The sequence below is a fragment of the Rhincodon typus genome, chromosome 2 (assembly GCF_021869965.1).
Source record: "Rhincodon typus isolate 14 chromosome 2, sRhiTyp1.1, whole genome shotgun sequence".
Lineage (NCBI taxonomy): Eukaryota > Metazoa > Chordata > Chondrichthyes > Orectolobiformes > Rhincodontidae > Rhincodon > Rhincodon typus.
Window position 1 is genome coordinate 143876129 of NC_063333.1, and position 16070 is coordinate 143892198.

The following is a 16070-nucleotide window of genomic DNA, read 5'->3' on the forward strand; positions in this document are numbered from 1 at the left end:
ATCCCGAATTGTCCAGAAGGTAGTTAAGAGTCAACCACATTGCTGTGGGACTGGAGTCACATGTAGGCCAGACCAGGTAAGGATGGCAGTTTCCTTCTCTAAAGGACATTACTGAACCAGATGGATTTTTCCCGACAATCAGCAATGGATTCATGGTCATCATTAGACTCTTAATTCCAGTTATTCATTGAATTCAAATTTCACCATCTGCCATGGCGGGATTTGAACCTGGGTCCCCAGAATGTAATCTGGGTCTCCGGATTAATAGTTCAGCAATAATACCACTAGGCCATCGCCTCCCCCTCTATTGAGCTGTGTCCTGGAAAAATGCATTCTTTTCTCATGCTTGAGTGAGATTAAGTGATTTAAACCCTCAGTAAAATCTAAAGTTCAAAGACTGTGTTCACCACAGGCCACAGAAAACTGCACAGGATAACAAGATTAATTGCTGACACAATATTAAATGGATATAATGATTGCCTACTTCAGCAGCTCCAAAGTTTTGTGATCCAGGACCAGCCTGGGGTTTCCAGTCAGGTCTAGTTCTTGCAGTTTCAGTGGCAGATTTTCAGGCAACGTGATCTCAGTCAACTCATTACAGCTCAGGTCAACACACTACAGAAAGAAGTACACAGGCAATAGATTTGGCTGGATTCCAGTTCATCAACCTCCTGTTTCCCATACTTACTGTGTTATGCAAGATTCTGTTAACTATGGCCTCAGGCAAAAAGCCAGGAGAATTATGAAATGTACTCTTGCACAAACTGATGGCACCTAAGCTTTCTTTCCCTCTTTTGCCTCTGATTGTACGGATGAGTTAACAAATTTAATTCTGGTTCAACAGACTCCCAGAAAGCATTTATCACAAAAAAAAATGTACAGCATATTTCTGAGTTAAAGCTCTCAACTGTACATACCAATTCCTTGAGTGGAAGTAACTGGTTTTGACCTAGTTCCTGGGGATCATCTTACTTGTATACACTCATATAGAAAATATCTACCACTGTCAAAGCATCAAAATCCTGATCCCAAGAATTAAAAGAATGGAAATTATAAATATTATTCCATTTGTGAAATTAGGCAAGAAGATTTGTAAAGTTACAATAAAGAAATAAATCACTGAAAATTTTCTTTTAAAAAATCTCCCATAGAGAAATGCATCATTAACTTCAGCTTTGATTTAATTCACCCAAGCAATGAATTTGTTTTGTCTAAAGAAGATATCTAATTTAAATGGAATATGAACTTATTAATGGTCGTCCTGGCAGCTACTAAAGAATAATGTTCTCCTAAAATATGGTTTGTTTTATTTGATCCAGGCAAATTACTGTTTCTAATTCTGTGAACTGACGTACTTCAGCATCAAGTAAAGCTTCTATTCTAGATGCTGAGATTACAGAGATCTAAACAGTGAAGGCTTCTTTTAAATTAAGAATAACCAATTCCATTCACATTTGTTACATTTCAGATTGCAGCACATTCAAAATACTCATTTAATCAAACTTTTTAGTTCAATCTCACAATCACTGACGGTAACGGAGGTTACGGAGTAATTTTAGACCATTCCACATGACATTAGTCAGTTCGTTATGTTCAGAACTCATAATATAATCCAGGCTCAATATTTCAAATCTGCGTTGACAGCATGAACTGAACTGCCCAAATCATATTCTCAATATAGATGTTGTTACTTTCAATACACTTGCGGCTAAGAATTATTCATGTTTCTTTTGTTTCCCTAAACTGAAACAACAAAAGAAACTGGTGAACATAACAGAGAACCAGAGCTTGAATGTGGCTATGGTTTCTGGGAAAGAAGAGAAATTTAGGTTCAGGAAACCTGCTACACTAATGGGTTCTAATACAGTCAGTTACCTCTTAATTGGAATTGTGAAAGGAAACAGAACATTTATATTCAGGGATAATAGAGTAAACTACCAGTGAAGGCCATAATAAACAGGAACAATATACAATTGGTAGCATTGGTAAGGGATTGAAGGATATCACGAGGAGGAAGGTAAGATTAGTTTGAGTCAATGAAAATAGTTTAGGCTTAACATTTCTTATCTTTTATCTTCCAACCATGTCATACTAGCACGGACCAGAGTCAACATCACATAATTCGTACTAAATAAAAGGAATATATTGTATATATAGTGATTTTGAATGATAGCTTTTCAGATACCAGTTATTAAATTAGCAAAATAAAAAGAACTATGGATGCTGGAAATCAGAAATAAAAATAGAAATTGCTGAAAAAGTCCAGGTCTGGCAGCATCTGTGCACAGAAAACAGAGTTAACGCTTTGGGTCCTGTGACCCTTCTTCAGAACTCAAGAAGGATCTGAAGAAGGGTCACTGGAGCCAAAATGTTGACTCTGCTTTCTCTCCACAGATGCTGCCAGATCTGCCAAGTTTTTCTAGCAATTTCTGTATTAAATCAGCATTTTTATTGTCACTTTTTTTAAGCTTCATAGATATTAAGAATTGGATGTTTTTCTTGCCTTAATCTCAGAGAGTTGCATCACTTCAGGGAAGACTTCAATACAGTTAGAATGTGCAATGACAGTGTGCATCCGCTTGCAATTCGTAATGGTAGTTGGAATGGTTTTCAGTTTGTTCCCACTTAGATCAATTTCTTCCAGTTCTTCGAGTTTTGCCATTTTACTGTGAAGAGGCAATATATATTAATGTATTAATCTCTCATCAGCGGAAAAGTAAGCATGATTTTTACAAGTAGCAATGTACTCCTGGATCTGAAAGAGATGCAATATCAGAAACACTGCTTCTATATCAGTGATCAAATAGCAAAGGTTTATGACCTGGGAGAATAAAACTTTCTTGGGAAAGCTACATGGAGCAAAACAATTACAAGAGCTTTTAATCTCCAAAGGCGGAGAAGTGGTTAGATTCGTATTCCCTTACTACCTACTCCATAGCCACGTCTAGACAACTTGCTGTGTTCTCACAAGTAACTTCAGTGAGAAAGTCTGCAGCATGTAGCCAATGGTAAAAATACATTTTCATTGGCAATGTGGGTTAAAGAAATTTAACATGCAGATAGAAAGAATTGTAGTTATGTAGCACTTTTCAAGATCACTAGTCACAGTGCACTTTACAACAAAAAAACTGAAGTGTAGTTATTGTCATAATGCAGGAAACATTGCAGGGAATTTATGCACAGCAAACTCCCACAAACAGCAGTGTGGTTATGACTAGCCATTGAATCTTTTTGAGAATCAATTGGAGGGTAAATATTGGCCAAGACATCAGGCTCCAGTTTTTTGCTCACATCCTGGAATGGGATTTGAACCTGGAACTTTATTACTCAGAAGTGTGAGAATTACCAACTGAGCCTCTATTAAACATGAGCTCGTCTCTAAAACACTAATCTGATTTACGTGTATATTGAGGTACTGTTTACTCATCTGGTAAGAGGTGAACAAACATAAGCAGAGTAAATGATATTTTCAGCAACAGAACACTTACCATCCAGCCATTCATTATTTGTAGAATTAGATTTTATTATTAGATTTTATTGCCACATATACTCAAGTGCAGGGATACAGGAGTACAGTGAAAAATGGACAAAATCGCCATCTTAAGTACCATCCTAGATAAAAAATCTTACGGACAAAGTAGAAAGATAAAGAAATAAGTTATAAGTCCAACATTACCGTTCTTCTTTAGCCGTGGGCCTGCAGACGCTCCAAGGTGGGCGTGGAATCACTCAGTGTGATTTGTTTCCAAAAGAATCACAGAAATATTACAGCACTGAAGAAGCCTATTGTGTCTAGGCTGGTTCTCTGCAAGAGCAACTTAGCCAGTTCAACTGTCTGGTTCTTGCCCCATAGCCTTGCAATTATTTGTTTTCAAATAATTGTTCAATTTGCTTTTGAAAGCCATGATTGATCCTGCCTCCACCTCCCTCTCATTCCAGGTCGTAAGCAAATTCACTGCACAATGTTTGGCATCATACACAAATTTTCAAATACTGAAGCAGCCCACACCCATATACAACAGGAGCTGGACAACATTCAGGCATGGGCTGATTAGTGACAATTAACATTTGTGCCACACAAGTGCCATGCAATGACCATCTCTGACAAGAAAGAATCTAGTCATATCGCCTTGACATTTAATGATATTACTATTATAGAATCCCCACCATCAACATCTTGGGTCACAAACAATATAAACAACAATAAACAAATATGAACAATATAAATAATGCAGCTACAAGAGGGTGGAAATTCCGTGGAGGGTAACTCAATACTTGACTGCCCACTTGCCTGAATGTACACAACTCTAATAAAACTCAAGAAACTCCATACCATCCAGACAAAGCAGGCCACTTGTTTGGTACTCCATTCACCACCGAGGCACAGTACCAGCACGGTGTTAACCTTCTGAAGATGAACTGCAGTAATTCACCAAGGCTCTTCTTCTAGCATCTTTCAAATCTATGACTTCTAGGGCCTAGAAGGGCAACACCAACACATGCAAGGATCCCTCCAAGTTACACATAATCCTGGCCTGGAACTATACAATCATTTCTTCAATCACTGGATAAAAATCCAGGAACTTCCTCCCTACCAAAACTATGGGTTTTCCCAAGGCCCATGGACTGTAGTCGTTCAAGGATGTGCTCACCACGACACTCTCAAGAGCAATTAGGGAAGGACAAGAAATGCTGGCCTAGCCAGCAATGCTCACATTACATGAACAAAAATTACATGAACAAAAATCAGAAAAAAATCCCCTCACATCACCTTTGAATAGTTTGTTATTCACTGATGTTTTTATTATAGACTGATGTCCTCTGGTTCTCAATCTTGTCAATGGGAACATATTCCCCCCATCTACTCTTCAAGATCTGCATGATTTTTAGAGTATCAATTGCATCTCCACTAAACCTTTTCTGCTCTAAGAAGCAGAGCTCAACTTCTCCAAGCTACTCCTGTAGCAAAGGTCCCTCTTCTCTGGCCCATCTTGGAAATTATTTCTCTTCCTAACTGCTTTCTATCCTTCCTAAACTTTGCTATATCATCAAATTACCCCCTTATTCACTTAAGTCTGCTACTACATTCGCGAGAATCATTGTAGTCTATAAATAGCCACTGAGTGTAACAACATTTTAACAGAACTTTACATATTACCATCAAACAACTTAGTTTTCACTAACACAATTCTCAAATGATAGAATTGCACAGCGGGGTTTTCAGTAATTGTATTGTTTGATGTGGGGAATGACTGGACAACCTCACCTGGCTGGAAAGCTCTGGAGTCGGTTGTAAGCAAGATGTAGGACCTTAAGACAAGTGTGACCAGTAAGCAAGGGTACACATTTATCTGTGAGATAATTATTGGTTAGGTACAGCTCCTGTAATACACTGTTGCTTTCTTCAGACACACAGGAGGGCGGAAGTATCTCTAATTTATTTGCTGAAGCATTCAGACATCGTAAACTGTGGGGGAGAAAAGAAACTTCCAGTTACTTGTCAAATGTTAATGCATTAACTTTGTAAAGTTATATATTTCAATGAAACATTGAGACAATTTCCAAAATGCTGCTGCAGGTCACTGAATCCTGCAAATGTCAGCATATAAATCAACCAGTGAAGCCCAAATACAGGGGTTGACTTATGCACACAAGATAAAAGAGAGCAAGCAGCATTGTTGTATTCAACTGCCATCTTTGTTATTTGCCCCAAGGGGTTTGCTCTATTTCAGCTTGACTTAAACTCCTGCACATCTTTGCAACACAATCAGTTTCACTGCTTAATCACTTGCACCCAGTAAGGTACGTGAGAGTAATCCCCACATTTGTGGCTGAAAAGTTGAGGGTGACCACAAATGTGCTTACAGCATGCTGCAGCTGAAAGAATTGATTTATACAGAGTATATGCAAAAGCATTACTTTTGGGGCTGAAAATATGATGGTGTCTTATATCCCAAGTTGACGTATATCACAACTGACAGCATGCAAATATCGGACTGTAACCTGATTATCCTAACTGCAACATTAGCTCAACAGCAACAATGACGTCCTATTTACAAATCAAAGATAAAGAACATCATTATTATCATGGTTTTTTAAGTAGTTCTTAAATACAAATTTCTATACAGTTGAAACAATAGTGAACAATATTGGACTTTTGTCATGTATTTAGTCGTATGAGAATCTTCAGGTTTGGGGGATTGGTCAGGAGTATGATGAAATACTCTCCACTTGCCTGGATGAGTGCAGCCCCAACAACAATGAAGAAGCTTAACACCATTCCAGAAAAAAGCAGCCTGTTTGACTGATATCCTTTTAACATTCACACTCTTCACCACTGCTGCAGAGTGGCAGGAGTCTGAACCATCCACAAGATGCACTGCAGCGACTCATCAAGGCCTCTTTAACAACACCTTTCAAACTTCTACCACCTAGAACAAGTGCTTCCTTAACATGTTCCCAGCATGATCCCATTTTAACTTCTGAAAATTGTTGTAAACCCCTCATTGAGATTTGTAAGAGCAGAACCTGGCGTAGCAAGTGGGGCTGGGGTTAAACAACCCGTAAAGGTGGGGGAGAGGCTTGGGTGTAGACCACAGGTTTGAAATGGAGGCCTATAACTCCAGGGGAGGTGGCTGTGAGGGCCAGTGCCTGTTACAGAGGAGTAAAACTTAGAGTTCCATCATGGCCTCAGAGCTCAAGATTCCAACATTTCAGAATGCAACGCCACTTGGGGTCCTGACCGATCAATATGAATCCCTAAGCTAGAAAGACAAGGGCAGCAAATACACAGGCGCATCTATTTCTGCGAGTTTCCTTCCATGTCACTCACCATCCCGATTTGGAATTATATTCCCATTCCACTACTGTCATTGATCAAAATTCAGGAACTCCTCCTTTTGGTGTACCCACATCATGTGGACTGCAAGTGGCTCATGAAAGCAGCTCACATCACCTTCTCAAGGACAATTATGGATCAGCAACAAATGGTGGCTAGGCAGCAACACCCACATCCCATGAATGAATAGATACTTCATGAAAAATTGACACTCAACAACATTTGTTAAAGAATTAACTGCAAATATTCTCTTTTGGTGCTGAATACAGCTACAAATCGTGCAGGATGGCAATGGTAACAGCAGTTCATTCTCTGAACCACTAAGAGATAGCTAAAGAAGTACAAGTGCATAATAGTAGCATAGTTCAGCAATGTATTTTGACTTCCATGCCTTTTATAAAGGGTCGAGGTTTTACAACCTGTCCTCGTAATTTAGTCTCTTAAGTCTTAGCATATCCTGGTAAATCTGCGCTCTACATCTTCCAAGGTCAACCTATCATTTGAGATGAAGTGGCAAAAATTGAATGCAGTACTCCAGACACATAGTTTGATTAACACACCGTGACAACAAACAGCTGAAGCATCCAATTCCAGTCCCCTTGAGTTGAAGGGCAACATTTTATTACCATTTTTGTAATGCTTTTCGTAATTATGCTATTAGTAATTTCTGCACACAGAAAATGAAATCCCTTTGCTCCTTCACATTCATCGTCTTGCACCATGAAGAAAATATTATCATTTGGCAAGTGGATGGCTTCACACTTCCCCTTGTTGGATCTGATCGCCTTCAGCTATTCCACTTGCTTCGTCTATGTGTCTGTGTAGGTTCTTGCATTCAATATCCAGCAGAGTGCTTATGAAGTATAATCATTGTTGTAACTTATGCAGAGTTTACAGACCATTGGGCCCTGCACAATGGAGGAGGAGGTTACTCTGTTGTTAATGCAGGGGGTGATGGTTGTCATCATCATCAGCTTCAGGTGCAGTGCAGTTGATGTTGCAGGGTTAGGTCAAAAAAACAGTTAATCCAGAAGTGGATGGCTGTAATTCATTGTCTTCTGACTATTTCTTGGACTATTTCTCTATGAAAAAGACATTCAGTTTTTGCTGCTTTGCCCTTTTTCTTCTTTCATGAAGAAGTTGTTCATAGGGTGCCAAACAAGATCTTATTCCACAAACTGCCACCCTGCTGTGTCCTGCATTGTATTTGTTGTCCTCTAAGAGCTGCAACTGATTCTCAATTTCCCTCAGGATAGAAGACAAAATAGAAGTGGAAAGCTCTCGTGGTGCTGCATCCTGAACTTCATGATGTGGAGATGCCGGTGTTGGACCAGGGTGGACAAGGTCAGAAATCACACAACACCAGGTTATGGTCCTCATTCAGGTGTTAGTGAAAGAGGTAGTATCAGACACAGAATTTATATGTAAAAGATCAATGGGTCACAGATCGCTTTTTCATTTGATCGTCTATCCACACACTTAGAAGCCGCTCCATCTCCTCAAGTTCCTTTATCCGTGACCTCACAGATTTGCTAGCAGTCAGACTTGTTCCAGCAATATAGCTTGCTTTAATCTTCTCTGCATTGACTCTAATGATGTGTAAGGTAGACTCCTTTATTCCTGCTATGTGAACTATATCACATATTCTCTCATTACGCTCAAAACGCTTTATGACATCCAGCTTCTCTTTCAGTGTTAACATGGCAGAATTTGCAAATTAAAAAAAAAAGAGTACTGTGCCTCTCACAGAAAGCACAATGATCGTGTGATGCTGGCACGAAGACTCTTTCAGCGTTAATATTGTGCATGTTCAGAACAAAGCCTGCAAAATGATCATGTGATGTCGACGTGCACCGATGGAATCGCGTTATAGCCAACACAAGTTTGCATCTTAGAAATAGTGTTCCCGTATTCGTCAGTCATGTTATAGCCAATTCATGTTGCCAGAACACGCATTATAGCAGGACCCCCTGTACAGTAACTTGTCAGCTCCAAACCGAAGGTTACATGTGCTCAAGTCTTCAGTGGGACTTGAGCCCCTGACTTTCTAATTCAAAGAGCATGGTTACCCTGGCATGATCATCACTCAACATATTTTAGGATTAACTTTGATACGTTTCTGATTACTGTTTAATTGCTGCCAAACAGACTAGTCAGTAAATAATCATCAGATATATATGGTACAAAAATAATTTGTGATAGTCCAGGATTTATTACCAGTCAGCTTTTAGGAAAAGATTCGAGGGCAACTCAATTAGGTGGTTGTGCTGGATGTCAAGAACCTCTGCTTGTGTGCGTTCAAATCGTTCAGGAAGTCTCTGCAGCTGATTGTGACCTGCCAGCAGTTTGCGTAAATTATTATTGCAGAACAACCTAACAAGAAAATGCATAATATTAAGTTCAATATTTCTTATCAGTAAAATTCTTAGCTCTGTCAAAAGCAGTCAAAGAAACGCAACAACACTGCAGGTACAGAAAACCCAACGTCTGCAAAAGGGAATGAATATGAACATGGATCCTTGGTTGTTTCTCCTTGATCTATTAAAACTCCAATAAAACAATAACTGAATTAGTGCAATTTTGTCAATTGAGGCTGAAATGGTAGAGGTCATTGTAAAATAATAACATTTTGTACAGCAATGCACAAATAAACAGTTTGCTGGATTTTCTGTATCTATACCCTGTCTTAACAATGCCTTATTGGTTAGTATTAAGAGCCTTCAAATCTTTGAGACTTCTCAAAGCAAACATAATTGTCATCTTGTGAGGATCTTTGACTAGTTGGCATCATTTTCCAACACTATCACCAATTTCAGCTGATCATGCAACCGGTTGGATTGTTCTCATTATTGACAGGGGTCTGGACAGAGGCCAGAAAAGGCATGCCCATTGTCGATGGCACCTTGCAATATTCTGTTTGGTCCCTGGGATCATTGATTGTTTCAGGGGAAAACACTTCTCATTGGATTCCTATTGCATTGCGATTGGATAATGAGAAACAAATTGAAAATTTCATCTATTACTGGGCTGTGTTAATGAATACTGATGGATATCTTCAACCTTAGGACTGTCACAATCTCCTTAGCTCTACTCTCTCAGTTCCACTCATACATGTCACAACAAAGATGTAACATCCTATCCAGTGACTTTGATGTGCCCACAGACACTTCCACCATACTCCAAGGCACAATCCTTGGTGTTCAGCTCTTTCAGTTTAAATGTGCATGGAATGGAGATCCTACTTTACTCCTCTGCATGCAAAGGCTATTACTATACTCGCTGCAAATGGATGTCTGCATAATTCCTTCCGATTGACTATCCCTGAAACATCAGCAACATTTTTTGTTTCAGCCAACACTCCATATTCCCGTGGATTTAACTTGATTAACTTGTTTTGTATCTGTCTCCTAGCAAGAAGTGGGAGCCAAAACCACCTATTTTCCATTTTCACAGCCAACCCAGTTACACCTACTTTTGGTTCGCATTATTGGCTTCTTTCTCCTGAGCATTGTCTCCCTAACAGTTGTTCTCTCTCTGGGCTCCATCTCTGCCCATGTGCTCACTACCCCCACCACTGCAATACCATGTCTTCAGCATAAATACTACCTTTTACAACCTATCAGTTATGAAGAAGGGTCACTGGATTCAAAACACTGCTTTCTCTTCAGAGATTCTGCCAGATGAGCTAAGTTTCTCCAGTAATTTCTATTTTTGGTTCTCCCTCGGTCCCTTTTCTCATGACAGCTATATCTACCACCTCCTTGGAAACATAACATTTTGGACTCAACCATTTTCTGTTGTTGTGAATTCCAAAATCTCACCTCTCTTTGGGTGAAGAAATTTCTCATCTCAGTCCTAAAAGATTTACTCCTTATTCTTACACTATAAGCCATGGTTCTAGACCAAAGGTCTTTGACTTGAAACATTAATTCTGTTTCTCTCCTCAAATGCTGCTATGTCCAGAATTTTATGATTTATTCCACCTTCAGAATATAGCTTTTCTCCTCCAATGTCTCCTTCCATTCGTCCTGACCTCCTAATCCACACTTTCATCTCCAATGATAATGAACTTTAATTAAAAATGCCTTTTATATTCTTTGGAAATTCAAAGTGTTTTGCTGTGTCAAATGGATTACTTCTAAAATGTAGCTAATTCATCATAACATGAAGAATTTGACGAAAACATAAAATGCCATCCAATTTTTTTTAATATTGTTAGTCAATAGCCACACTTCATACAGATAGTAGCACATTTCAGTTGTCAAATGAGCATGCACAACATATTTTGTTTCACTATTTGACTGATTTACATAATTGATCAAATATATAGTTAAATTGGCTTCTGAAGAATTAGTAAGTTACTTGAGTTTTTTCTGATATAAGTTACCAGTTTACAGAAATTTCAAACTAAAAATAATATTTATTGACTAGCTAGTTACAAGCTCTTAGCAATACAATATGTAATAGGTTACAAGCTGCTCTTGTTGAATTTTCCCTTTGTGCTGGCTTGGTAAGAACCAATGCTTACTTTGCAGGCAACAAAACAGAAATTGCTGGAAAAGCTCAGCAGGTCTGGCAGCGTCTGTGAAGGAAAAAACAGTTAAATGTTTCAGGTCCGGTGACCCTTCCTCAGAACCGGACCCAAAATGTTAACTCTGTTTTCTCCTTCACAGAAGCTGCCAGACCTGCTGAGCTTTTCCAGCAATTTCTGTTTCCTGATTTAAGCATCTGCATTTCTTTCGTTTTTTACTTACTTTGCAGGCAGTTCACAAATTTGATTATGGCTGATGTCCAAGGTCTCCAGCTTTTTACCTTCACACACCCATTCAGGTAAACTATCCAGTCTGTTTCTGCACAAGCAAAACAATACAAAAATGGTACATGAAAAAGTATTAAAAACTAACATTTATACATTCAATACCGTCTGACTTGTAAATGTTGTGCTAATATGAAGTTGTGGTACAGGTTCCTCCAAACATGGAAGTTCCACTCAACAAAATTATCAGTCTAAAATTGGTCTTGCACAAGTGTGCTTTGCCTTTGGGAGAAATCCAAGCACTGCTATCTGTATGGCCCACTTCGAGTTGCATATTGATTCTGTTTACCAATGTAAAGCTATTCACCCAGGGAAATCATCAGAATTGACTGTACTAGAGTTCACATGTATTATGTCAACTCTAGCCATTAAAGTGGAGTTAATGCATGAATCTGTGCCAGGATCATCACTTTTTGAACTTTTGATGGAACTGCAAAAGAAGTAATATCAAATTGTAATGTTACAGTACTATTTTGATACAAGATTTACTGTGAAGCTAGAGTGGATCTGTATAAAGTAGAACAAGAGCTGCATGAAATACAAGTTCTTCTCTTTCCATTTTAATATCCAAAAAAAAAAGACAAAATATCCTTTGTGATATGCTTGACTGAAGAGAAATATTTCTTGGAGGATAACCCACTTCAAGTTACCTACCTTGACAGATCCATAACAGTGAGATGGTTAGGTACTGGATAGGCATCAATGTATATAAGCTCTGAAATGAAGAAAAGTTCAATTAGTTTCTTAATTTGCTTGACAGGAAGATCATTGTATGAGTTTTAATTTTTATATTTAATATTCTTCTCTTTTGATCTGTCTGAACTACATCCCCTCTCCATCCTCTCCTCAGGCTCCCGCACATACCAAACTGGACTTGTCTTGAAGTCCAGTTACTGTCACCCTGTTGATGAATCAATGCACCCCATTGGTTTTTCCACAAAGGGAGATTTATTTTCAGCTCAACCCTTACTCAATATTTATTGAAGTTTTGTTTTCCCCTTCCATCTTATATATTGGACAGTGTTACAAAGTTTCCTTAAGAAACTTTTGAATAATTATTTTGAACTGTCATTATCTTCACCAGAATAACAAGTTATCTTGTATTTTCTTCAGAAGGAATAATGGATCAGCTGAGATTTAATACACAAATCTATTGGAGATTAGGGTGAGGTTGGTGAGAATGTAGATTTAAGCATGGCATTTTTCTACAAAGTTGATGCAAAACACTAGACAATGAATGCTAAACTTTATATTGTTTGATTATACTATGTAACTATACTAACGCTTATCCACTTATTATGACACCTCTTCACATCACCAATCCACTTCCTGTTTGTATAGTTTCACCTTGTTGCACATCACAGCAAGATAGTTCTTTATGACCAATGGGATAAAATTAAAAGTTTGTTCCTTGCTGAGCTGAGCCTTAAAAGAAGAATGGATTGGGGAAATTGGATTTGGAGACCAATGCCCAGTGTTCTGGTTCTTAGAACAAAAAAAAAGCAGAAAACTGGGAAGATGGTAAATCAGGCACAATAAGCAATTTATTAAACTTATTGCAAGGTTTCTAAATCCCAGCATGGATCAAGCAGCCTGAAATTTATTGCAAAATGATATTTTTGTGCAAATTAAAATGTTCACACCATCTTGCTCATGGTTCTTTGACAAGCAGTAATTCTCTTTTACCAATCTCAAAGAGAAGTGATTCTCAGAGTCAAGTCTGTGGACCATCCCATCCAGGTGATTTATGGGTTGATCCAATATGCAAGTCATTGATGACACCGTAAGCCAAGGGAATATGCCAGAATCCTCACTTCTAGCATATGTGTGATGTACACAACCAAAGTAACTCTTGCATCTGTGGCATAAGTACAAGCAATAACAATGCCATTTTATTAACAAAATTTGTGCTACCATTACAATATACAACTGCAAGATTAGGGGTGAAAGCAAAGAACAGAAATCACTTGAATGTGAAGCCTGCCAAAAGTGTGAAGCTTTCCTGGATGATACCTCAATGATGTCTCATTATGACAGTGTCATTCCTCTCATTAACTCTGATAAGTCAATTTGTGATGGCAAGCACAAGTGAATGCAGCACAACTGGTCAGTGATTGTAGGGGTTTTCGATCCACTTAAATGGATCCACAGACAAAAAGGTTTCAGAACCACTTATCTTATTGTTCTCTGCACTAATAATTTTCTGTTATCTATTTTACTATAATTTACTTATTGGTTCACTTTACCCTTCTCACAGACATTTTGGACAGAAATTATAAATAGGAATCAGCTGTAAGCTGCGTTCTTTTCCCCATCCCAAGCCTCAGACACAGAAGTCAATGAAAACATTTACCCTGACAGAGATCCCCGACCTTGTCACAGAGAGGGAATTGAGCCCTGTATCTTTCTATTCCATACATCATATGGGTATTCATTGAATCAAAAGGGTAACCCTCTTAATGAATCAACAGCCCAAGAACTGGGTTCCAAGATTTAAGTAGGACCTCAAGATTTGAAGTGTAATGACTCAAAACAAACGTATTCATGAGGGTCCTTAATTCATGTAGAAAGCCAACATAAATCACTGCATCAACATGACCAATGGGATGGTGGGAGTTTCAGGGATAGAATTGCCATTGATTATGAAAGTGTATGGCTAGATGGAAGGAGATTGGAGCCAAGATAAGGAAGAATATATGTGAAGTGGATAAAATTCATCAACATCCTTCTAAAGTTGAAAAATAGTTGCATGCATATCTTATTTTTAAGCTCACAAATAATATTTATGCAGCTCAACTGAATGTTGTGTTTTTAGGTTCAGTGCCATGAAGTGTCAACATACCATTTGTTGCAGCATAAAGATTCTTCAGGAAATATCCACTGACTTGAAGACTGGTTAGGTAGTTTCGTTCACAGTGTATAACCTCAATGTTCTCAAATACAGTGGCATCAAGAACAGTCAGTTTATTATCGCGCAGGTCTAGATGAGTAATGTGTTGCAAGAAATCCACATTTGCTACGTCCAACTTGGTGATGCGATTGAGTCTAAATTCAATTAGATAAATTTGAAAAAAAATTAACATTTCCAATGACAGTTTTGACTTATTATGCTTAGTATTATATTTTGAACATAGCATCATACAGTACAGAACAGGTCCTTCGGCTTGTCGAGTCTGCACCAACAAAAACTACTCTAAATTTACACTTTTCAGTACTTGGCCCATAGCCTTGAACATTAGGACATTTCAAGTGCTCATCCAAGTACTTTTTAAACATGGTGAGGTTTCCTGCCTCAACTACCCTTCCAGGCAGTGGATTTCAGAATCCCACCATCCTCTAGGTGAAAACATTTTTCCTCAAAATCCCACAAAATGTCCTTCCTTTCAATTTGAAATTATGGTTTCTTGTTATTGACTCTTCAACTAAAAAAGGGCTGGGGTGGCACGGGTGCAGATTCTATCACTCTCATAATCTTACGCACATTTAAAAGCTTCTCTCTCAGCCTTCCTTCTTCTAAAGAAATTGACCTGATCTTACCCAGCCGCTCTTCATAGATAAAATGCTCCATCCCAGAAAACATCCTGGTGAATCTCCTCTGCACCCCATTCAGTGCAAACAAATCCTTCCTATTATGCAGCAACAGAAGTGCACACAGTACTCCAGCTGTGGCCTAACCAAAGTTTTGTATTGCTCCAACATAATCTCCCTGCTCTTGTAATCTCTGCCATGACTGATAGTCCAGTATACCTTCTTAACTATCCTATCAACCTGTCCTGCCACATTCAGAGATTTGTGGATAGCACCCCAAGATCTGCTGTTCCTCTCAGCTTCGAAGCATCTTGCCATTCATCGAGTACTCTCTTGTCTCATTACTTCCTCCAAAGTGTAACACCTCACGCTTATCAGGTTTAAATTTCATCTGACACTGATCTACCAATATGTCCATATCCACCTGTAACCTAAGACCTTCTTCCTCACTGTCAACTACAAATGTTCTTATCATTCTTATCATCCCATCAACAGCATGCCCACCCCCCTGCATCCCACATTTCCTACATCATTTATACATATCACACAACAACAAAGGACCCAGCACGGATCCATGGTACATCACTAGATTCTAGCCTCCAGTCACACAACCTGCATCCTACATTCTGTCTCCTACCATTAAAGTAATTTTGGATCCAACTTGCCAAGGTACCCTGGATCCCATATACTTTTAACTACTTTATTCAGTTTCCCATGTGGTACCTTGCCAAAGGCTTTGCTGAAATCCATATAAACGACATCAACTCCCCTACTCACATCTAGACATCTGGTCACCTCCTTGATTAATTGAATCAATTTTGTCAAGCATGATCTCCCTCTGACAAAGACATGCTGACTATCCCTGATCAAACCTTGCCTCTCCAAGTG

At 38.6% G+C, this 16070-nt stretch overlaps 1 protein-coding gene across 1 annotated transcript in view; it reads right to left on the reverse strand.

Moving 5' to 3' along the window:
* Positions 1-288: 288 nt before the first annotated feature.
* The window catches only part of LOC109921415 (PH domain leucine-rich repeat-containing protein phosphatase 1), a 90899-nt gene continuing 75117 nt past the window's right edge, over positions 289-16070 (reverse strand). Inside the window, exons 7-13 of the mRNA XM_048616212.1 lie at positions 14497-14699; positions 12309-12369; positions 11593-11688; positions 9056-9211; positions 5267-5467; positions 2504-2666; positions 289-615 (exon numbers count right to left, since the gene is read on the reverse strand). Coding sequence (XP_048472169.1) covers positions 481-615; positions 2504-2666; positions 5267-5467; positions 9056-9211; positions 11593-11688; positions 12309-12369; positions 14497-14699 — 1015 coding nt within the window. The 3' untranslated portion in view covers positions 289-480. The remainder of the gene's footprint in view (positions 616-2503; positions 2667-5266; positions 5468-9055; positions 9212-11592; positions 11689-12308; positions 12370-14496; positions 14700-16070) is intronic.